Source organism: Molothrus aeneus, chromosome 4 (assembly GCF_037042795.1).
Source record: "Molothrus aeneus isolate 106 chromosome 4, BPBGC_Maene_1.0, whole genome shotgun sequence".
Lineage (NCBI taxonomy): Eukaryota > Metazoa > Chordata > Aves > Passeriformes > Icteridae > Molothrus > Molothrus aeneus.
In genome coordinates this window covers 1,277,892-1,301,703 of record NC_089649.1, presented here as the reverse complement: position 1 = coordinate 1,301,703, position 23,812 = coordinate 1,277,892, and the positions used below count along the sequence as shown (strand labels likewise).

The following is a 23,812-nucleotide window of genomic DNA, read 5'->3' as shown; positions in this document are numbered from 1 at the left end:
TGCAATTGCCTGAGCTCTGATCACACTTTTCCCTGCTCCTGGAGCTAATAGTGCTATTAGTAATCAAATTAATGAAATCCAAAGGAACAGACTGGAAATCCAAAAGCTAATCCAGTCTTTATTTACTTGTTCTTCAGAAGATATCCTGAATATCTAAATTCTCTGTAGCAAGCAATTCTAAATCTCTTAATGGGTGTTCTTGGGTTTGAATGGCCTGACACTGCCACTGCTTTTACAGAGGTGTGGGATCAGTCCAGCAGCCAGGGAAGGAGCAGGGAAAACCCTTCTGCATATGGTGCCTTCAGCTTGGGTAAACAGATGTTGTCACTCTAATAAAGCATGTGGTAAACCTGCCATTAGTGAGGGTTTTGGTAACACAGGGATGTGTGGCTGATGCAAAAATGTCAGCATGACTGCTGCAACCTACGGCCAGCAGGATGGTGTAAAAAACATGAGCGCATGTGTTTGTGCTCATGTTTGTACTGTGTTGTTTGTAACTGACACTTAAGGTGTGAAAACACATTTCAAAATACAACATTTGGGAGGCAGAAGTAAATATTTCAAGTTTTCAGAGCCATAGGGATGGAGCAAGTGGTTTTTTCCACTTAAAAAAAAGGCCAAGTACAATTTTGCTATGTGTTTGAAATGCACTAACTTCACTTGCTCAGATTTTATTGTGGTGAAATGACTAAGTAATAGGCAGTGCCCTCACTAAGCAGAGGTGCTGGCATGCTGTTGATGAGGGACTGTGACCCAGGTAACCTTGTGCTTCCTTTGTGTCCCCTGGAAGGCTGCAGGGAGTGTGGATGGCAGCCAGGCAGGGAGCAGGGGGGCAGCAGGCCCCTCAAAGCCCACCACTGTGGCCTCCTCCCACCAGCCTGCCCTCCATCCCAAGCAGAAGGAGCAGCTCTTGGCAGACTCTCAGCCCAAGGTGAGAAGGCAGGAGCACAGCCCAGACCTGCTGATGGGGGTGGGAATCTTCAACAACCTTATTCTCACCTTCTGTCTGGCTTCCAGACTGTGTCTAAAACTCTGGCCTAACCCTAACCCTTTGCTCTCATTTACACCCCTGAGCAGTGGTGCCATGTTTTTTTTGTTGTCCTTGCTGTGTCCAGATATCCCACTTGGACAGCAATAGACTGCTACAAGAAACTTTTCCTCCAGTACATTTTGTCAGCTCTCTTGTGGCAGATGCTTCCAACATTTTAAGAGGACATTTGTTTCCTTTTTTTCCCTTTTAAGTACAGGGTTCTGTGAGGCTGTGCCCATCACATTAAGGGTTTTTGCACTGGTGTCTATAGGAACACAAGCTGTATGAGCAGATATTAAGGGTTCTTATTTAAAAGGGAGCTCATGTCCCTGACCAGCACCACTTGTTGAACCCCTTGTTTCAGTTTGAAGCTGGATATTGCTGTGAGTGCAAATCTTTGTCAGCCTTGATTCTCAGAGTTTAGCTCTTAATCCCTTCGGTACTTGAATAAGGTGTTGGGTTTAAGTGGGCCATATTCATGAACAGTCTGGTCAGTTTGTGGTTCCAGCTGAGCATGAATTAGAGCAGTAGAGCTGTGCCACTGGGGCAGGCTGTGGCTCTGTGTGTCCTTTCATGTTTGTGCCTTTGTTTCTTTCCAGAGTTCGCATCCCCCTGCTAAGAGGAGGGTGCCAGAATGGTTTGGAACCTCAGCAGCAACACCTGGAGCTGTAACCCAGATCAAGAAATGCAAAACAGAAACCAAGAAAGGGATTTTCAGTTGAATGTGGAAATCAAGATCTGTTTTTACTAGTCTTTCCCAGGACTGCGAGCAGTATCTGTACAGACTGTTGCTTCACAGGGGCTTTAATAGGGGCTTTATTTGCCCCTGCTCTGCATTATTCCTGCTGCTGCCTCCTCTCTTCCTCAAGCAGCACTTTTGAGACTTTTTTCACTGTGTGAAACGGAATGTTAATAAAAAAGATTTGAATAAATAACCGGGTTTTTTAATGTACGTGTGGGAGCTGAGGGCGGGCAGGCCAGACCGCGTTGCGATGGCGACGGGCGGGCCCCTTCCGGGGCGTGGCGCGCAAGGGCTGCCGGGAGCGGCATGGCTCGCTAGGCGGCGGCGGTGCGCGGGTGAGCGGGCGGGGGCCGCCCTGAGGGGACGGGGCAGCCGCAGTGGGACCGGCACCGGGACAGGAGCGGAGAGGGGGACGGGGGAGCGGCGGCCCAGCTCTGTGCGCGAGGGTAGGGGCGGCGAGGCGCCGGTACCCCCCGGCCCGTGGTTTCCGCCCGCCCGCCGGGCTGCCACTTTGTTCCGTCCTGCTGTGAGGTGCCTCGTTAAGCTGGTGCAGGGCTCTCCTATCCCTGTTCGGCTTTGCTGTTCACGTTCCTTAAGGTTCCGGTAGTGCTCTGACACCTTGAATGTGTTATTCAAGTCCGTGTTGGGGAAAAGGAGGAACACACAAGGAGTAAATTGCTCCTCCGGGATGTGGTCACGGCACCGATCCTGCCGCAGCTCACGGGGCCTTTGGACAACACTGCCAGGCCCGGGAGGGGCTCTTGGGCTGTCCTGTGTGGGGCTGGGAGTCGGACTCAGTGCTGGGACCCCATCGAGCTCAGCACATTCCGTGATAAATAGCTGCTTCTGCTCCTAAATACCTCGGTGAGGCTGACACCTTTCTCTCGCCTTTTCCCCGTGGCAGAATCATGGACCCCAGCTTGCTGCGGGAGCGGGAGCTGTTCAAAAAGCGAGCCCTCTCCACGCCCGCCGTAGAGAAACGCCCAGCGCTCTCCTCCGACTCCTCTGCTTCCAAGAAGAAGAAGGCCAAGGTAGAACAAGGGGGCTCCTCCAGCTCAAAACAAACCACAGGTGGGTGGAAGTCTCCTGTCCAGCAGGTGCTTGGTGTTTCCTGCTGTTTGCCTTTAAGCTGTGGTTTATTAATGTGAATAATGCTGTATCTGTGAGTTTTGCTGGTGGATGTTGTCAATTTCTCTTCAATTACCACTTTTGCTAAGAAAGTCACTTGCACAGTGTGAAAAACCCATTCCCTACTGTGTATGTGTGTTAAGCCTCATCCCGTGGCTCGTTTGCTGTTGCTCTGTTGGAAGAATCTGTGCTGCCAAAATTATTGATGTGAAACTGTGCTTTGGATGTGCTTTTGGAAACTGAGTTTCAGTGCTTGCTGGACAGGCAGTGCCATTCATTTTCTCTGTGTTTGCCATATTGGGTAGGCCCTGGATCAACCTGGTCTAATGGAAAGTGTCCCCATGGCAGGGGGTTGGAACTGGATAATCTTTAGGCTCCCTTCCTTCCCAACCTGTTCGGTGATTATTTCTGGCAAAAGAGTACCTAAAACATTTAGGTAACTCTTAACTTGGAGGGTGTTCATACCTGAGATGGATTTTTCCAGGTGTATCTTGTTTGGGGATTTTGTTTTAGGGGTTTTGCCAGGTGTTTCTTGTTTGGCTTGCAATTAGCAGTTGTCTCATTTCACCTGGGAGCTAAGCTTTGCTCGTGAGCACCAGGCATTCCAGGGTTTTCTGCCTGTTTTACTGAGGAGTTGTGGCATTTCTCTGGGGAGGTGGTGGCACTGATAATGAGTCTCCTAGTATCAAATAAACAATTAATAAAGCAGCACCAAAAATAGTGGGAGTGTGTGGAAAGTGCAGCACCGGGGAGAGGATTTGCTCCCAAAGCAGTGGCAGTTCTCAAGTGCACTTTAAAGGTCAGATCAAGTGCCAGGAGTTACTAAATCACAAAATACCCTGTTGTGCAAACTCAGTCCATGCTCATATTTTGAATAATACCCACGTGGCTCTCTCCCAAACTCCAGGAGAAACAATAGAGCTAAAAACAACAGAGAAAAACATCAGGGAGTTTGGGAGGAGGGAAGCATCTTCTGTCCCAGGGGAAGAGTTGGGAATTTGGGTATGTGTCTGCAGCTTCTCAGGCACCAAATAAAGTATCAGCCAGACATTCTAAAATAAATCAAGGGAGGCCAGGTTTCCATCCATCCCTTTTTTACACTCTCCAAATAAAACAAAATTCTGCGTGGAATATCCTAGGCTGCGTCACTGGGGTGAGTGAGGTTTGCTTGGAAGAAGAGATGGGGAGTCAGGAAGAGGGCAGAGGGTACAAATGTGAGCCTGATCTGGAGGATTTGAGCAGATAAAGAAGGTTTCATCTTGTTTCTGTGGTTTCTGTGGGCTGAGGGTTTCTTTAAGTGCTGTTGTGGCTGTCAGACAATTCGCTTACACAAACAGGGACCCGAGGTGGCTCTGAGGAGATAAAGTTGATCTTTTATGTTGCTGGCTGCGTTCCAGGCAGTACCAGAGAGGCTCCAGGGTTTCTACAACATTTTTATGCTGCAGAGTCAAAATCCTCTGCCTCAAAACACACTTTATTTCACTTGCCAGATTGGCAGATGCCTGTCAGGATGTGTGGGTGTCAGAGACAGGAGGTGGAGTAACAACCTGGTGTTGGGAAATCCCTGTCCCACTGCCCCAAAGAGACAAAAATAGGGTGGTCAGTCCTAGTTTTGTTGTGCAGTGGCCACAGAGGTGATAAAGGGAGTCACCTTTATCACCTTATAATTTGTGTGCTGGCACTGATAGTCCCTGGGTATGTAGTGCCTCCCTGGCTCTGTGGTTCTGTGGCTCAGAGAGCCTGCCCTTGATACTTTTTGAGGGAGGAGAGGTTTGGAGACAATGCTAATCTTCAAGAGACTGTGCAGCTAAATCTGGCCTGTCTGTGAAGTCTGGCTCTAAGCTTCCCACTGCTCCTATAGTGATTATTATACAGACATTACTGTCATTGTTTCAACAAGTTATTTGAAAAAATTCAAAGCTAGTTTGCTCAGTTCAGAACAGGAACTGGAAATAAATGAAATGGATCAAATCTGTTCATTTCATTTTATTAATCAATAGTAAATTGTGGCTGTGGTCTTTGTCTTAAGACCTTTGTCTCAGTGGTCTCTGCTGACAGTTGTCAAGAGTCAGAATCTTCAGGGGCTGTTTTGTGGGAAAGAATCATCCTGAGTCTTCTCTGGTACTGTGCAAGGGGCCACCTTTGCCTTCTGTTCCTTGTGCCCACCCCCATTCCCCTTTGCAGACCTGTGAAATAAAAAGCTGGGATGAGTCCCAGCATATGTCGTTCCATGTGCTTCTCAGGAAGGCATTGCCAGAGCAGCAGAGGCTGGCGTGCTGCACACACTGCCCTCTTGTGTGCAGCTTGATGGGCACTTTGTGGGAATGCTGCAAGTGTCCAGAGCATTTCCTTTTAGGAGAGAGCCAGGATTTAACTCAGTGCATCCTGATGGCTACTCTGGCCTCTTGAGCAGGGCTTCCCAGTCTGATGCTGTTACACAGCAGAAGGTGGCATGTCATCCTTATCACCAATGGCATTATCTCCGTCATCCATCTCAGTGTGAGTCCTAAATGATCTTGTACTCAGGGCATTGGCTTCCATCAGTTGTGCTTTTGATTTTGGGCTTGAAGAAGTGTGTCTGTGGGGATTTGTGACTGCAGGAGGGAGTTTGCTTCTCCAGGTGAATCACTGGACTAGCTGTGCTAGTTCATCCTGCCCTGGGTGTCTTGTGACTCCATCTCCCCAACCAGTGCCCATTAGCAAGTCTTCCACTGTGTCCAGATCTTCTGGAGCTTAGTCATGCTCAGCCTGAGAGGGGGATTTGATATATGCAAAAAAAAGAGATCATTATAGGTACTGGTCGAGGTTTTTCAGACATGGATGGACTGTGAGGTCTCTTGTGGCTGTGGCCATTTAGGTGGGTTTTGTTTCCTTTGTGACAGGAATGTTTTCTGGGGTTAAATAACTTTTCCCACGTGTAGCTTTGCTCTGGGACATTTCTGTGGGGATTCAGGAGGGTGAAGGACTTGCCAGGAGTTACTGTTGGCTACACTGTTGGACATTTTTATTACAGTTGTCATTTGTAACTGCAAAACTTGAATGGTTTTAAAAACCACTGTCACAGCACAGCACGGGGGGCTGGTGAGCCAGAGGTGTGAGAGTTCTGTGGCCAGGACATGAGCAAGGGCTGAGTGTGAGCTCTGGGATGTGTCAGCAGGCAGATGAAGTCAAGTGAAATGAGTCAAGCGAGATTCTCTTGTGCAAAGTGCTGAAAGCTGCACCTGGGCTGGGTGCCATCCCCCTCCTCAGTGTGGGAGGTCTGTGGACCATCTCCCTGTGCTCTTGGCAAGAACTCCACCAGTTTCAGTTTGGCTTTGGAAGTTTGGGATAGGGGTGATAGATCTGGCATGTCCCACTCCCTGTAGTGTTGTGGTTGCCACAGAAGTAGCAGCCTTGAGGCAGAGAATTGTCCCTGTTCATTTCCAGCAGTATTTTTGGATAGGGTCAGATGTTCTGAAGGTAGTGGGTTATGCAGGTGTCAACACCCAGAAATTGTTGGCCAGACTGCATATGAAGTAAGGGGAGAACAGCTCCCTGGAACTGGAGAAGGGGGGGAAGAAAGGGTCAAACTACCCTTAGGAGAACTAGAAGAGACCATTTTAGGGATACATTTCTTGTTGGCTTAGTCTTCCTCCCACCACCCTCTCTTCTAAAAGCAAAAAACCCTTAATAAAAAGCACTGCCAAAGGCTAGAATGCACCCAGTCCTCTCCTGCCTGAAGGGTCTCTTGCCTTCCAACCCTCCTCTCCCAACTTTTTTCTTACCCTTTGTCTGTCTGTCCTGTCCCTGTGTGGTTGACTCGGTGGGACAACACTGCTGTCTTTGCACGGAATGTGATTAGACTGTTGGACATTTTATAATTGTTTTCTACAGTTAAGCAACAGAGTTTTATGCATGTTAGGCAGCATTTGTTTGGTCAGGTAGACAAAATTCTATGCTAGTCACTCAATATAAACAGCAACAGTTCATCTAAAAACAACAATCTTTTTCCCTCCCATAACACTGTAGTAGATTGTCTTTCTGCTGAGCACTTGGAAAACCTTTGCCAATTATTCCAGCTCACATCCAGAGATAAAATTGCCACTGTGGGTATTTAAGTCCAAAAGAAAAAAGCACACAACTTGTTTGTTTGTAAGCTACAGGAGGCTTCATTCCAGGTGTCAAACCAGGTTCTCCAAGTGGAGGTGCTCAGTGCTTCCTACACCACCTCTGTGTCTCGCTTCCTGAAGCTGTTCAGCATTGCTCTGACAGGATTGGGCTCGTTCTCCAAGTCCTTCACAGTTTTGTTTTTCACACAGCAGCAGCAGTCCAGCAGTTCATACAGGAAAGCCAGCACCACCAGAGAAACTACAGTGAAGATAAATATGATCAGGATGACAAAGCAGGCAGTGTTCCAGTTGTCATGGAAAGGGTAAATTTTTTGCACTTGGAAGCCCAGATACTGGGAGATGGATGTAGTAGTTTCATTCCAGTGGGTGCTATTGAGGGTTGCCATCCTTGAGGAGCTGCCTGGGTATGCTCACTGGCACAGATTTGGGAGCTGAAACACAAAAACAAAGCTGTTGAGAACTGTCAATCAAGGAAATACTGTGATATTATCACAAATTGGAGCTACTTAGACTAAGTGCTCAAAGTTTCTACTAACATGGATTGTTGCATACTTGTATTTGCTCACCAAAATATCAAACTCCAGGTGTGTAAGTTTGTGATAGACCTGGAACATTTATTTCAGCAGTGTCTGGTTCATGCAGGCATGATGCGGTGTAAGTGATTCAGGAATGAGAGAGCTTTGCTTCTTTATTTCGATTATATGCACAAACAGCTTACAAACTAGATTTTCAAGGTGTGCAATGGTTTCAACCACCTGTGCATCATCAGTCTTGTAGTGTGAAAGGCCTTATTATTTTGGAATTGCCTGTCAGCACAGACTTATTCACCTGTAAAACTCTCTGGACTTCAGGAGGGCAGATTTCCTGACCTCTTCATTTCCCTGCTCTTCCCCTGCTGAGTGGTTTGTGCTGGAGAAATTTGGCTGCCCAGATGGCACTGGGAGTGTTTGGAAATCTTGTTTGTGGTGCTGTAGTCACTGGGATGGATAACACCAAAAACCCAACCCTTCCTGAGGAGTTCCTCCTTATTTTCAACTCTGCCTAAGCCTGGCTTGGCACCCAGCAGAGGAAGAGGCTGCTCTGTGGTGTGGGGAAGATGAAGCAAGAAGCTGACTCCAGCAAATCTGCTTTTGCTCAATAGTCTAATGCAATAAAAATTGTCCAAGGAGCTACAGTAACTTCTGGTTATCTGCTGTGGCTGTAGGATGTCATAATAACCTTTGAATCCCTCAGGCAGTTTAAAACTGGTGTGGGAGGAGGAGATCAAGTCAGGTCTCCATTTCTTTGGGGAAACAGCAAGGAGTTTTTAGGTGGAACATGGTGGTGATGGTGTCTACTAAAGCAGTCTGAGCACCTGTCCTTATTTCTGTGAAATTATTAAAGAAAATGGTGAAAACCAGGATCATGCTGCCAAACCAGCCTGTGATCTATGTCTTATTTTTATTGTTCTAATATTATACATTTTGTTCTTTATCCTTTTATCTTCTGTGGATTTAAATTGAAACAAAAGAGCTCTGTTGTTGGGAAGGTCCCTGGCATTAGTGTTTCACACAGACATTTATTGGAGCAGTTGCAGTAACTTAAATCTGTAGCTGGGTACACAGATTAGTAATTGAATATACAGTGTATAACTGAGATGGATGGGATTAATTAAATTGTTGGTTTTTTTTGTTTTTTTTCCTTAAACAAAAGTTTACAGAGCAAATCCTAGCTAAAAATACTCCTGGCTTGAGTCAGGTCCTGGCTTCAAGAGAGTGGCTTGGTTTGGTCACGGTGTGGGAAGGAAACTCAGCCAACCTGTTATGGGGCTAAAAGTCGTGAGGGTTTTTGAAGGGGTGGCTTGAAGACTTATTTCAAAATAATCCACAAGAGAAAGAGAGAGGGGGGAGCTGAATAAAAGGATTTGGAGTCCCCTTTGAGGAGTAATTAAAATAAGCAGGATTTAATTGTGTGTTTTAAATGGCAAAAGGATACCTTTGGGAAAGAAAAGAGTTTTGTTTTGAACTTTGTAAACAGATTTCTAGGACTGAGGGTTTTGTTATATGTAAGTTTGCTTGCTCTATAAACACCAGGCACAAAACCAGGCTGTTTCTGTGATGCAAAATTTAATAAGTTTTGGTGGGATTTTTTCATTTATATTGCTCAAAGTGATCAAGATCTGTGGCCACTGGAGGGATTGGTCAGATTTGCACTGTTTAGCCAGAACAGCTCTCTGCCAAGGGAGTAGCTCTGTTCCTAAGAGGAGAGGAGTATCTTGAGCACGGCATGGCCGGGAAACAGTGCAACAGCCATTCCCTTCCCACTCCACAGTCATTCCCTTCCCGCTTCACAGGCTCCATCAGGACAGCCAGCCCCTTCCCACTCCACAGCCAGCCCCTTTCTGCTCCACAAGCTCCATCAGGGCAGCCATTCCCTCCCCACTTCACAGCCGTTCCCTCCCCACTCCACAGCCAACCCCTTTCTGCTCCATCAGGGCAGCCATTCCCTCCCCACTCCACATCCACTAATAGGGCAGCAGTTTGCACAGTGGAGAGATGTTTGTCTTTAAGCCAGGAGATGGAATTTAATGCTTCTTGAGGAGGAGGAGGATGAGGATGATGATCTCTCCACAGGGCGAGGCAGATAAAGATCAGCTACTCTTTGCTGTAATTATTGAAATTATTGAAAACGAGGCTGAAGTAGCTGTTGCTGACTGTTCAGAATTAAAACAGCACTAATGAGGTTAGTGTCCTTGAAAGCTGTCAAAAATGGGCTGGTTTCCTGAAGTTTTACTTATTTTGTAATGGCACAGGTCAGATTTGTATCATCAGCCAGTCTGATTTACAATCAAGTCAGCAGTTGTACATATCCAAAATGCAACGAGTTAAATATTTAATGCACTAGGTTTTAATTTAAAAGCATTAGCATCTTTGGGCACTGCAGAGGAGCAGCTTTATTTGAAATCACGGAGCAGAGGGAAATGACTGGCAGAAAATCCTTTTAATGCAGCTCTGAGGAAGCCCTGTTTAAGAAGGCACTGAGCATTTACAAATCTCAGGTGCATTCTAACCTGGCTGTTTGCCTTGTGTCTATGGCTGCTCCAGTGTTTCCAAAGGTAACAGCAGGCACAGGGATTTTCTCCCTACCTGTTTCTAGAACAGGTTTCTCCTCCACACACACACAGATCTCTTTTAGGCAGCCTAATTTACGGAATACCCCCTGGGAGGTAACGCTGCTCACATTTCAACTGGAGCTGCCTTTGTTTTAAGGAAAACCCTTTTGCTGTCATTTCTGTGCAAATACATAGAATCAATCACCAGGAACGTGAGGCTGCAGGAAACCAGCCACCTCCCCTGCAAGTACGAAATCCATTTTGTTTACTGAATCTTGGCTGGTTGTGTTAGCTCTGCTGTAAGATGGAGTGGTCATCAATTTTCCATTAGTGCACAGATGGTGAAAGTGCTCATCTGATCGTGCAAGACAAGCTCCTCCACATTCAGCGGGATAAACCCTGCTCAGCCTAGAGAAAAATCATTCTGATTCCAAGAAGCTTTTACAGGTTCTCAGCTTACAGGCATATTTTCTTTCAGTAATCAAGATAAACCTGAGAGAATGTTATAAAATGATACACACCTACCTCTTGTGTGAAAGGATGCTGAGAGAGCGCCGTTCTGGTCCCTTTTTTTAGTGCAGCCTATGGCACAGCTAAGATGGAGCTTTCCTTCCATTGGCCAGAGCACGATGCTGCTGACAACTTCCTTTGTGCTCATTTGCATCGAGCCCTCAACCCCAGGAGTAAATCATTCAGAAATGTGACTCTTACTGTCTGGAATGAGAAGCAAATGCCTCCCTGTTCTTGTTTTTTGGGGTGGGATGAGCTCGTTAGCAGAGGTTGGCCACGACCCTGCTCTGCTTTGTGCCCGGATCAGCCATCAAACCGTGACGTTTGAAGTGTTAATATCTGCAGATTTCCAGCCTCACCGTGGGGTTAGATTCTCTTGTCATCGACTGCAAGCAGGCAGATTAAACCAGATTATCTTCCCGATTCAATTCAAATCTGACAGAACAAAAACATGATAAGTTGTCTTAACTGTTTGTTGTACCTCTGAATTTATTTTGGTCACTTCAGACCTCTCATTGCATCTATGATTTTTCTATTTATTTATAAAATGTCCTACATAGACATTAATTTTTAATCTTTAAAGGGAACCTTGTAGGGAAAAATCCCTATGGGCTACATCTTCAGGGAGAGCCGGCTTTTGATTTTCCTTCTTTTAATTTAGTAACCAGAATAAAATATTCCTCTGTAGCTACAGTGATATTTCTATGTTAATTTTAGAATTGTTGTGCTTATAAAGCCTTTAAGACTTTGATGTCATGTAACAGCTTCACGATTCTGTTCTTTTCTCTTGCTACACTGATTTTTCCACAGAAACAATAGGAGCTCCATATATCTGAGATAACTGTTGTCCTGTCAGATGTGTTTAGAAATCACCAGAGGATTAAACACTCCCCATGGTGACAAAGAGATGGTGTTCTTTTTCTGGAGTAGCTGAAATTCCAGAAAATTGTTGCCATTAGGTTTGAGCAATGTTGTGCTGGTAATGAGCCTGTGGCTTGTGATAGTGGTTTGTGGATATTTGTGTTTAATGTGCTGTGCTAAGAGCTGACGTTTATTAAATGGTCATTAACAACCTTGCAAGAACTTTTGAAACAAAGTGCTAGCAAACCTCATGATAAAGACAACCAGAGATGACAACAGAGGGGGTTCTGAGTTGTTGTTCCAGTGGTGCAACACACCAGGTTGAATTGGTTTGCATTTGTATGGCTCTGTTTAATAAATTCTCCACTAGAACCACTTGAAACAATAATTTAAAAAAAAAAATTCACAGCCTTCCTTTCCTTGCTGTGTAACCACTGAGTGCCTTTGGGGAAGAAGGGAAGCTTTGTGCCCCCATCTCAGCAGCAGGAAGGTATTGGTGGAGCAAAAGCAGTGCATTATTTCAGCGTGGATTCATGTAGTGTAAATGATTATGGGATGTTAAGCCACCAAATTAAACATGTTCTCTTGTGCCAGGAACTCTGCAGTCACTTGCTGCTTTCTTAACTTTTTATTCGTGGAGTTCTGCCCAGAAATGCTCCAGAGCTGTGTCCTCCGAGTCCCTGGGTCTGGATCAAGATGTGTGCAAGGACTCACCTGGGGGTGGCTGCTTCTGCCACTCCTGTTTGTGATGGAGCTCAGAGCCAAGAGGAAGCTATCAAAGCACCCTCTAATTGTTTGTTTTCTTTCTTTGTAGATCACAGCAATGGATCATTTAACTTGAAAGCCCTCTCAGGAGGCTCTGGCTACAAGTTTGGAGTCCTTGCTAAAATAGTGAATTATATGAAGGTATGGTGTTTTGGTGTAAAATAATACTGGTTTTAAATAATTTAATTGTTTCTTGTCCTGTGGCTAGAAAATGCTGAATGTTTCAACCTCTGAAATTCTTTTACTGCAAGAGTGAGAATTTCAAGAAACTGCTTGTTAAATTCTATGTGCTGTCAGTAAATGAAATTGTTAGCATATTTTTTCATAACTGAAATCCTGATTATCCCAGGTCACTCTGCAACCAAAATAAAGGTGTTTATTTGCAGGAATTTCAAGATGCTGTCAGGTTTTGGGATTCATAGGCTAGTGATCAAAATAAAGTGTAATTTGGTGCTAATCTCAGCTACTTTTTGGTGATTGAGTTGCTGAATAAAGTGAGTACAGAGCTGTAAGAGATGCCGTTTGCTTTTGCAGACCCGGCACCAGCGTGGTGACACACATCCATTAACCCTGGAGGAGATACTGGATGAAACACAGCATTTAGATATTGGACTCAAGCAGAAACAATGGTTAATGAGTGAGGTAAAGAAAACACATGTTCAGATTTTCATTAAAGAATTCTGATAAAGCTGAATTACATACATTTGTAAAATTATTAATATGTCATCCCTTCTTCAAGAAACTACTAAGTCAGACTGTAGCATTCCTTGCTGACAATACTGATATTCTGGGGAGCAGAAACCTCTGCTCTGGCACTGTTGGTTGTGAGGGAAGCTTGACTTTGCTGAAGTCTTCCAAAAAGTAGCTCCAGGCTTCTTCCATAATGAACCAGAATATCAGAATGGAATGGAAGAGTTCCTCCCAAGAAGCGTATAAAAAGTCATCACCGAGCCTTTGCCAGATGAAGAAAGGTAAACAAATACCCTGCAGCACCAAAGTTGGGTCCCTTCTCTCTTAGAGGTACTGTGTGTTGTGGTGAATTGTAGGATCCAAGGATTTAGAATCTGTTTCAACTCAAAGCTCCAGCCTGGCAGCTGTAACGTGTAATTGATGTGCTCAAAAGCACACCAGGAAAAAAGTAGTAAGTGTCTGCACTGTTTCAAGGTTTGAAATTTCTGTCCCTGTTACAGGCTCTAGTCAACAACCCAAAAATAGACGTTGTGGATGGGAAGTATGCCTTCAAACCCAAGTACAACTTGAAAGACAAAAAGGCTCTGCTCAGGCTCTTGGACAAGCACGACCAGCGAGGGCTGGGAGGAATCCTTCTGGAAGACATCGAGGAAGGGCTGCCCAATGCACAGAAAGCCATAAAGGTGAGCAACATGTGGCTGCAGTTCAGCTGTCACTTCTCACAGGGAAGAGAGACACTAAGACAGAGCTTTCTCATGAGCTGTTGCTGTTCTTTTGATAACTCACGTGTCATTTCAGCAGATCTGATATTGTGGCATTTTCTGTATTTCATCCTTTACGTTCAGATTTGCCCTGATGTCTCAGCACAGCTCTCAGAGCTCTTTCTCACAAAAGACTCCTGATCTCCCACATTCCAACTGCAGGCATTTAGTTCTGCTTTCACACCTTGACCTCAGTCCTCTGAATCTCCTTTTTGATTTATTAGTGTACTCATGTGTTTCATGGCCAGTTACTTTGCAGCTTCTCCAGTTTGTTGTTGCTTTTATTAGCCCAAGGTCTGGCTCTGTTGGGGTTGGAGACCTTCAGCTTGGAAACAAAGTGATTTTGAGTTGTTGTTTTGCATTTGTTTTTGAGGCTTTAGGGGACCAGATCATCTTTGTTAATCGCCCTGATAAGAAGAAAATTCTTTTCTACAACGACAAGAGCTGTCACTTTGCTGTGGATGAAGGTAGGTGTTGTTTTACATGGGGGTCTCCATGACAATTGATCTGAATTCACCTTAAGCACATCTGTGTATAAGCAGCCTTCAGGTAGAGCAGTCTTTTAGGGTGATAATGAAATATTAGGTGTGTCCAGATGTGAGGGGAGTGTTGATATTAACATGAGGCTAATGAGACCAGCAAGTGAGTCCAGTGGTAATATCCTCTTCTTTATGATGTCTGCATTGGAACATGGCACCAGGAATCCACCAGTTGTCTTCCAGAGTAGTGGTACAGAAGAGACTAAAAGCCACCTCACTGTGACTGAAATGGCATCTAACATTTTTCTGCTTAAGGGGAAGCCAAAAAAACCCCAAAAGAATGATTTGGGGGTGCAAGATTTTTGTTGGTTTTTTTTCCTGTTCATGAACCATGTGCCTTTTACTGGTGAATGCAGCAAGAAGCCATAAATGGAACAGAAGGAGGAAGCACGGAGGGAAGAGATGTGAGCAAAATTCTTGAGAAGAGGGTGGTTAAAGCTGGGAGGAGAGCACAGATGTGGGGGCAGTGCTGCTGCCCAGGGCTGGAGTGGATTTGGGGCTTCACAAGTTCAGTGTGTTTGCTGTGTCACAAATGGTGGTAAAATCCTCTGGTGCCATTTTATGCACAGAAATCAGGATGTGTTCCAGTAAGGACATAAATGTCAGCATGAGGTGTCTGTAAATGCAGAAAGGGGAAGGCAGTCTGTGTCAGAAGATCTTATTTTGGATGATTCAGTGACATTGAACACTTTCTTTTTTTAACGTATTGTTCTTGTAACATGACACATAAAGCCATTGCATCACACAGCATCACATTATGTATGGTAAAAAAAAAGAGTTTTGATACAATTTGAACTGCTCTACTTCCAGGACCACAGGAGGATGCATAAATATCTTTCTTTCTTTGCCTACCTCCAGGGGAATCTTTATTTCCAATAGAATTTAGCAACTAAAGATGTGTATCATTAACTATTTGTTATGTACTGAGAGTACACACTTGTAATCTCAGTAACGATAGCTTTGTTTCACAAAGGTGATTAAGCAGAGGTGGCATCTACAGCATTTAAAAATATTGAAAAATATCTCAAAAGGTTGCAGTGAATTTCTTTTTAAACAATGATTTCTGTCATTTCTTGGTAGGGGCAATGCAGCCATATGCAAAATGCAGTATGGATTCACTGGGGAATGTCTGATTTCCAAATGTTTAGGAGTTTACCATGAACCCTGTCCTTCTGTTGAGGTAGTGCCTCTTCAGTCCATTGCCCACGGTTTTTGGGGGTCTGAACATGGCCAAAACATTTAGAAATCAGTGCTCTTGCAGTAACTTTTGAGACAGAGCTTTTAAGTTTTAGCCACTGGTTGTATCACAGTTGTGTTGCTAAATGAGTGTGTTTTCTTGTGCAATTTTTTCCCGATAGCAGGAACCGAACCATACTAAAAGAGTGATCAGAGGGAGGTCTCTACCCTGTTGCTATTAGCTTGTAATAACTCCAGGATTAGCTGTCAAATTTCGTAACAGAGCCCACTTTGTTAAGATGTAGACAGAGGCATCAGGCAGCCAGGATAAATCCCGGGCTCCTCTTACACAAAACAGAGGGAGCTGTTGCTCCCAGACGGAGGAAGAGGTTAAAAAAACTCCCTAAAACGCCTGGCCTCCTGCTGAAGGAAGGCATTTAAGCTGCAGTGTGGGTCCTGAAGGGATCCTTCGAGCAGTGTTTGTAGTTCAAGGTGGCTCTGCTTCCTTTTATCCGCAGGTGGCAGCAGCTCCCCATCCCAGCCAGAAGTGATGTTTTGTTGTTGCTCTGTTCCTGCTGGTTTTGGTTTTCCTTTTGATGCTTTGTTCTGAGAGGGGGCAAGAATATTTTCTCTTTTGTGAACATTGTGATCCACCTGAGTATGCCACAGTGCTGGAAACATACCTGAGTATGTTCACTCACTCACTGCAGCTGGAGCAGGTCCTTTTTCCAGCCCTGTTATCCTGTGACGAAGGAAAGCCACCCTTCCTGAGCAGCTTTGCTTTAGGATTCTTTCCAGAGCAGCAGAAGGGTGTCTCTTAGGGAGTCACTGGCAGAATTGTCTGTGCACAGGACGAGTTATGACACGTCTCTGCCTTAGCAATGCTACTGCAGCTCATTATCTCTGGCAACGTTCAAATGAAGTTTTTAAAAAGGCTGCAAAATAAGCCTTGAAGTGTTGGCAGACTCTTTGATCTAGCAGCCGATGACAGTTCAAAATATGTTTCTAGTTTAATGTTTATCCTCAGAAATAAGGGCTCTGTGCTCCTCAGTGCTGCTCTATGACATCCCAGCTCAGAACATGTGTTTGCTGAGGGTGATAGCCTTGAAAAGTGGGGTTCCCTCCCACTGCTGCCTGAGCCAGGGCAATTTGTGGAGCTCTCTGCCTGGAGCAGTGGGAGGACCTCCTTTCTGGCAGTGCCTGCCTCTGCCCTTGATGGCTGAACAAGCTTTTTTTTCTCCCCCTGTGAAAATAAATCCCAATGTATCGCAGCAACGGAGCGCTGCCTATATATTGAGATCTCAAGGGTACTGGAGGGGGTTTGAGCAGCAAGAAGGGCTTTTGTTCTTCCTTTTATGTGATTAGCCAAGGAAGGTTCAGGTTGCATGTGTTCCTTCTGGACTTCCTGGCTAATTAATCTGCTGTCAGTGGTGTGGAGCTGAAAGTGTTTATAAAAGCAGGGCCAGATTTCAGGTGCTTCAGCCAAGTCGAGGCTGCCTGTTCTTTGCATGTGAACAAGGCTTTCACCCCCGTGCTGAATGCTGAAAGGCCAGTTGAATTGCCTGACTGCTAGAGATGGTATCTTCCCCAGCTGAATGCACTATAGGAAGTATTTTTTTTCTGAAAAATTAAGATACTTAATTATTTTTAAATTCTTCCTAAGCTTTTGAAGAGCTTTTTAGGGAATGGCTAAAGCTTCTTAAATTGAACACTGTAAAAACTGCTTGAGATCAGTGCTGATTTCTAGCTGTGGTGGTCCAGGGACAGCACAGATTTAGCACTAAGCACCTTTTCCTTCTGGTATAAATCCAGTGCTGCGTTCCCTGGGACTGCTAGGACTGTTGTTTCTTCCCTTCTACACTGTTATTGTCTGATTTTATCCTTTGCTCAGCTTTTGGCTTGGCTCACTGAGGATTTTTAAGCTGTTTTTAATCTCTGGCAGATTTTATTAGCTGTGTGATGTATCAGTTTATCTCCACAACCATCTCAACCTTTCTGCAAGAGCAGGTGAGGCAGTCAGAAGTGCTGGATAAGCCTCTCCAAAGTCACCAGGCAGTCATTTACCCATGACTTCATTCCCCAAATGTAAGCATTTACAGAAAGGAAGTGGGTTAGAGTATAATCACTCAGGGAATGTCAGTGCAAATTGTTTTCATCTATGAGGCACCTCGTGATGCTGTAAAATCAAGGTAACTGTGCATTCTTACCCCTTGGGTGTTTCAGAGAGAGAAGGTGTCTGCAAAATCTTTGTTATGCTGCCCTCAGCTTAGCTCTGTGTTGTTTCCTGCTGGTCAGAGCTCATTGTTTTGAGTTTTGACTTTATGTTGCTGGAGATGTCAGCAAACATCTAAACTGGCTTTTCACCAGCTCCTGGTCTCATTTCCTCCTCTCAGTATTTAGAAGACCAGAATTTAGCTCTCTGGAGGAGCAAGGAGGCAGCCTGCGAGTAGTGTTGATTCTGTCCAGTTTCTGAATTAACATCTTTTAGTGATCAGATTGCCAGATATTGTGTATAGGATTTGTTCATGACACTTGCCTCAGTACTGGGATCACAGCTTTGTGCCTCTTCTCAGGAAGATCTGCACTGGAATCAGGACTTGAAAGCACTGTGAAAAATGCAAATCTCAGTGAGGGTTCAAAGCACCTGCATGACTTTGACCAGAAGCTCCTGGGAGATTTCTCCCCTGGGGATTTTTTTCTGGGCTCTGCCTTGTCAAAGCAGCCTAAGCCCTGCAGAGATTGCAGCGTGCCTGAGTGTGGCCTGCCTTGCTGTCTTTTTATCTTCCTGCAGCCATTTTACCTTCATTCTGGCTGATGGATAAAATAATTGAGTGGCTCTGAGAGAAGAGTCTCACCTTTTCTGTGCTGTGATGGTGTCAGGATTACCCAGCAGTGAGCAGGGCACGGAATGGGAAAATTGAATGTGCTGTGTCATCATAATGGCTGCAGGCACCACAGGAATGCATACATCCCAACCTGTTCTCCGTGGCTGGCTGCAGCAGGCCAGCATGTGGGGAGCCTCCTGCTCCAGCCATCCCCTCACACATCAGCACTGAGCTCCTTGTGCCCTGTGAAAGAAAAACCTTGTGAAAAATGGATCTTGTATATTGAAGTCTGCCCTAGGAGCTGCCTTCTGCTGCTGTTGTCTGCTCTTCAGACACACAGCAAAGGCCAAGGTGACAGCACTTGGGATTCTTGTCAAGGAAACCGGGAAGAATCTTTCCCTGTGTCAGCTCAAGGGTGTATTTTCTGAGGTGCAGAAGTACCTCAGCTACAAATGCAGATGGTTGTTTCTTGAGAGCTGCAGTTATTGCCAGCTTTTCCCACACATTCTCATATTTCAGAGGGGATGTCACGATAATTCAGACAGTGTATTCCCAAGGTTTAAACTTTCCCTGGCTGATAGGGGCATAGTCCTTGGAGACTTAAAAGCCTGACAGGTAATGTGTAAATGGTTCAGTGCCAGCCATCCAGCAGCTCTCTTCCTTCAGACCTTGCACTTAGCCCAGTGTCTGGTGTTACACCAAGTCAGTTTTGTGATGAGGTGATGGATGGATGGATGGATCTCCCTTTCCTTCTAGGTGACACACCAAGTGCAGACAGCTCGTATGCACTGAAGGGTGGCAGCTCCCTGTGGTTCTCCACCTTTATCCTGTGCTTTTTGTTCCAATAGGGAGTGTTTCCATGTTGTTGTGACTCCCTCTTCCCTGGGCAGTGGAGTATTTTAAAGCCCTACATGGAGCTCCAGAATGAGTAGAAGTTTCTTTTGCAATTACTGCAATCAAAGCAGTAGTGCTGAAAGCAGCCTGATTTACGGAGGAGTTTTTAAATGGAGTTGCAGAATATGATATGGTGACTCTGGTGGGGCCAATTAATGGATTAAATTGTCTGTATGTAAAGTCCATTCTGGCTCTGCACTTTTGGATCTTGGTGCCTGTTCTATTTGTATTTCTTGGCTGAGTTTAGAAGGTGGATGTGAAGCTGGAGTGATGTTATAACCGTGGCACTACAAGAAATGCAGACCACTGTAGTTAGATATTAACTGTGATCTGCACTTCTGTGCATGCTGATCCCTGAAGAGCTGACCATTTATTTTCTAGTGTTTAATTTTTCACTTCTGTTCCCCAGAAGAATGTAGACCGGTTTAACCTTAAGCACCTATCCTCAGCTTTCCTTTTTTTTGCACCAGGGTGTATTTATCCATATATCCTGAACTCTAATGAGGAGACACATTTGTTTGCAGCAGGATATTATGGATAAGAGGACAAACCTTCTCCACCTGCTGCAGCTGGATGGGGTGAGGGATGATTTCTGATAGCAGGCACAGGCAGCTATGCTGAAAGCCTGGAAAGCCCCTCAAAATGGATGAGCAGATGGAGGATGTCTTGACTGCAGTGTCAGTCCTTGCATTAAGGGATGTGCACACTGATCCCAGGGTGCTGGATAGCCTCTGTGAGAAGCAGGCTGTGAGCTATCTCCCTGTAACCAAACGTGGTGTTTTGACAGGTTTTGGTTCTCTTCAAAACCACTGCATTACCAAAAACAAATACTGTCATTCTTCAGTGGTGAAATTCCTTTCTTTTGTTTCCTGAAAAACTGGGGCAGTCTCTTACTGTTGGCAGCGGGAACGCCTAAAACTCAGGCATGTATTTGCATAGAAAAACAAAGTGCTTTAGGCAGGGAATTGTTCCAAGGGCAGGAACCGGGTTGGTGTTGTACACTCCCATTTGGTTGCAGTGTGCCCAGAGCCAGGATACCTGTGGCAAGTGGGCACTGGAGCATCTCATCCCCTGCTGCACAGGACACATCCTTAAGCGTGCAGAGGTTGTGGTTGTTTTGACAACTGTATACTAAATTTATCTGGAAATAAAAGGAAAAATTTAGTCTTGCCTTGCTATGTGTGCCTCGTGTTTTATTTATAGTTTGTTAGCCAGACCTGCTGACAGGATGTATCTTAACTCCCTGCATGGGGAATGAAGGGAGGTAGGATCGTACCAGCCGCTGCCTGGAGAAGGCATTCCAGAGGCTCTGTGAAACTTTACGTGAGGCAGAAAGTGTGCAGGCAGATGGCAGCTGCTCTAATTAAGACTTACTGTCTCTGTCTGTTTTCCTGCTGCTGTGGTTTTTAAGGTGTCTCTCTTCTTTTTAACACCAGAGGAATTTTAGTACTCTGTTATCTGTAGAGCACGGTGTGGATGGTATTGCAGTGAAAAACGGGCTCAGAGCCGCTGAAGAGAATGTCTCGAACCCTCAGTAAATTAGGGGATGGGATGACAAGTCTCCCAAGTCAGTGGCAGCTGAGGATGTGTAAATGAGGTTGCCATTTCTGGTTAGTGATTGCCCTTCATCGGGATCTGTGAAACTCATTCACAGCCTACAGAGCTCTGGAGATCTCAGGCAAAAAGAGACTCTGTAGCAAACGAACACGAAAAGCACAGGTTGCCTCCGGGTGCTCCTGATGCTCGAGTGCAGTTTAGCTTGAGGGTGTTTTGTTGTTGTTTTGTTGGTTGGAGTTTCATCTTTTCGGTTTTGGGTGTTTTTGGCAGTGCATCAGCATTTGGAGAGGGTGAAGGCTGTGCTGAGTGAGTGCCTGCTGGCGGTGACAGACTGACGTGCCAGAATGTTGGAGTGTTTGAAATCAAGTCTCTCCCCTTCCCTTCCTGTGGGGTCTTTGCCCAGGGTTTGCTCACTGGGATATAAAACCAGGTTTGTCGTTTCAGAATTCCAGAAGCTGTGGAGGAGCATTCCTGTGGATTCTATGGATGAGGAGAAGATAGAAGAGTATCTGAAACGACAGGGTATTTCTTCCATGCAAGAAACTGGACCAAAGAAAATAGTAAGAGATACAAATTATAGATCTTCTTCTGTAGGAAATCCCTCCCTTCCTGATCCCTCAGTGTTAATTCCAAAACGTGTTGGTGACCCTATGTACAGCTTTGTGGAGCTTGGGGGAGCATGGCCAGTGTTAAAAACTGGAAAAACCAAGTGCTGCAGCCAGCAGTCAATGATTTTTATGACATGTTAGAGCTGGTGTAATTAATCTGAGCAGCATCAAAGGAGGGCAAACTCCAGGAATCCCCGTGAGCTCCACAGTGGAAGATTCTGCTTGAAGCTCTACAATGCATCAAGAGTAGTAGTATTTTGGGAGGAAGGTGGAGGGGGGGGTGTTGACTTTTCTGCTGAAGATATTTGAAGTCCTGGTGGGATTGTGGACAGAACTGTGGGACATGTATCTGCTTCTGTAGCTGCACTTAAGAATGCCAACTTAACTGCTGTGCCTGGGATACCATGGCTCTGCTCTGTCCCCAGGGTCATCTCCCTGCCTGCATTGGAATTGGATGCTGTTGCTTCTCCAGGAGCCAGCACTTCCCTTCCCTGCCCACCCCTGCTTCTGGCAGAGCTCATCTTTCTCAGCAGTGGTGACCAGCACGGTGTCACACGTCAGGTCAGATGTCACAGATCTTCTGAGTACTGTTTGTTTCTTCTTGCAGGCTCCCATTCAGAGGAGGAAGAAACCTGCTTCTCAGAAGAAACGCCGGTTTAAGACTCACAATGACCACTTGGTTGGAGTATTAAAAGATTACTCTGATGTGGTTCCTGGAAAGCAGTGAGCGCTTGAATTCTGGAGCAAATGCACATTTCTAGACGGGCTTTCTGCTGCTGGGGCTCGGTGTCTGCTCACACAAGGACTGACTGTATATAATAATGTGATGTGTTTCCCCCATCCCAGCAAGTGCCAGAGGTGAAACAGGTCAGTTTGAGAGCAAGTATGAGCTACTAAATTTAGAGGTTAATTTAATTAGCTAATGGGAAACATGTCTTTGAGTAAGAGGTTCTCACTAGTTGCCTGTTGGCATAGGGTCATAAATGGTGCTCAGCATGTAATGCAGGAATTCCTGCTCAGTGCTTAACTCTGCTTTTACATTGCTTAGAGGGTATTTACCTACAAGTGGGAATTACTTACAAGGGGGCTTTCTAGTGGGATTGAATACAGCATTTGTTTTACCTGTTTCAGGAAAACATTTTCCTAAAATCACTGCAGGCAAAGTTTCTTTCACAGTCAGATACACCCACGGTTTATATGCTTCTTCCTTTCCATGGGACTGAGCTTTACTGAAAGGCGGTGATATCTGAGACTCAAACTCAGAAAACCCCACTCCCAAAATCCCAGCAGGCTGTGGGATGGGATGCAGCCAGAGCTTCCTAATGGTAATTAGGAATTGCCCTCGGCGATGTCTCCTCACTGTTGTGGTTACAAGTATGTTGCACCTTCTGCTCTGTGCACAGGAGGGAAATAAAACGACGGTGTAATACTGAAGCTCTACAATGCAAGTGTTTTTTTCTTTTAAGTAATAAATTTACAATGCAGGTTTCCAGTGTTGTTCCTTAAAGAATGAGAGAATCAGCAACATTTGTGCTTGTTGCGTTTTCCTTTTCGTGGAGGTAAAGGAATCTTTGCTATATTTTTATCCTCTCAGTGACTTACTGTACTAGGCTGACACTGTCATCTCTTTAATGATGGCTGGGGAGAGGGGAGGAACCACCTTAAATGCAAGCTGCCTGTCGATGCCTGGTGGTGTGTGCAGCACAGCCTTACATGGACCGTGGCCAAACCGTGTCCTCTCCATAACTTATTGTTGTGTTCCGAAGCAGAGCCGGTCAATGCTGATCCTGTTTGCACGGCCCTGCAGGAGAGGAGCTGTTCCTGTGTTCTTCCAGGGTTAGGATCAGAGATAAAAGAGGCGCCTGCAGCTCCCCACCGAGGGCACATCACTGCTGCCTGAGCTCAGGCTGCTGTCTTGCTCAGAGCAGAGGCCGTCGGATGCGGCCACGTGAGCAGATGAAGAATGAGGCTTTGTTGCTGTGGCACTGAACAAGTTCTGTCAGCTTGGGGAAATGTGCTTCTGTAAGTGCAGCATTTATCCTCCTGGTTTGAAAGGCTGCTCTTCTGAGAAACAGGCAGTGCTCCCAGCCTTGCATATGTCAGCCCTGGTTAAGGAGCTGGCAAATGCTGTTAGGAAGTTTCTTCTATTATTTTTATATATATATATTTCATGCTTTTTAAATATATATATATAAGTGTGCTGCTCCAGATGGTTTTGAACCTCTTTTCTTTCCTATATCTTCCAGGTCAACACAAACAATTCCTTTTGGTTCTTTTTAGTTTTGCATTACAGCTCTGCTTTGAGTACCTGCAGCACACTTGCAAAACTGTTCAGCTCTCTTCTGTCATCTTCACTCAAGGTAAAAAAGATTCCCTTCCATCTGCTGCATTTTTGAGCAGTGGTTTTTTTGGTGGTGGTGTTTGGACAACAGCAGAGCTCTGAGTTGCTTTTCCTGCCTTTGGGGAGTCTCATGGAATAACTTCCCATTTATCTTACATAACACTGCCCTTTCTCTGTGAACCAAA

General features: G+C 45.3%; 3 protein-coding genes across 10 annotated transcripts in view; 2 read left to right on the top strand and 1 right to left on the bottom strand.

Moving 5' to 3' along the window:
- WRN (WRN RecQ like helicase) overlaps window positions 1–1,965 on the top strand; it is a 28,354-nt gene extending 26,389 nt beyond the window's left edge. For 3 of the 5 annotated variants that reach the window (XM_066549352.1, XM_066549353.1, XM_066549351.1), the window contains exon 34: window positions 791–1,745. In XM_066549352.1, coding sequence (XP_066405449.1) covers window positions 791–1,138 — 348 coding nt within the window. In that variant the 3' untranslated portion in view covers window positions 1,139–1,745. Of the gene's footprint in view, window positions 1–790 lie in introns of all 5 variants that reach the window. The other 2 variants (XM_066549356.1, XM_066549357.1) reach the window with 2 other exon arrangements.
- Window positions 1,966–2,056: 91 nt separating this feature from the next.
- Window positions 2,057–22,774, top strand: GTF2E2 (general transcription factor IIE subunit 2). 2 transcript variants are annotated; one of them, XM_066548887.1, is made up of 8 exons: window positions 2,057–2,107; window positions 2,677–2,843; window positions 12,286–12,377; window positions 12,771–12,878; window positions 13,427–13,609; window positions 14,061–14,154; window positions 21,123–21,238; window positions 21,894–22,774. In XM_066548887.1, the coding sequence occupies exons 2-8, from the start codon at window positions 2,681–2,683 to the stop codon at window positions 22,011–22,013; spliced, it is 876 nt and encodes a 291-aa protein (XP_066404984.1). In that variant the 5' UTR covers window positions 2,057–2,107; window positions 2,677–2,680; the 3' UTR covers window positions 22,014–22,774. The 2 variants fall into 2 exon arrangements, with proteins under 2 accessions (XP_066404984.1, XP_066404985.1); XM_066548888.1 differs by lacking the exon at window positions 2,057–2,107 and adding an exon at window positions 2,134–2,218.
- On the bottom strand, window positions 4,872–10,877 carry SMIM18 (small integral membrane protein 18). 3 transcript variants are annotated; one of them, XR_010783606.1, is made up of 3 exons: window positions 10,626–10,872; window positions 6,665–7,440; window positions 4,872–5,648 (listed from the first exon to the last, which is right to left on the bottom strand). XR_010783606.1 is itself a non-coding variant. In XM_066549350.1 (2 exons), exon 2 carries the CDS (start codon window positions 7,393–7,395, stop codon window positions 7,099–7,101), a length of 297 nt encoding a protein of 98 aa, XP_066405447.1. In that variant the 5' UTR covers window positions 7,396–7,440; window positions 10,622–10,877; the 3' UTR covers window positions 4,872–7,098. The 3 variants fall into 3 exon arrangements, 2 of the variants coding, with proteins under 2 accessions (XP_066405447.1, XP_066405446.1); XM_066549350.1 differs by having other exon boundaries at window positions 4,872–7,440; window positions 10,622–10,877; XM_066549349.1 differs by having other exon boundaries at window positions 4,872–7,440.
- Window positions 22,775–23,812: the final 1,038 nt, after the last annotated feature.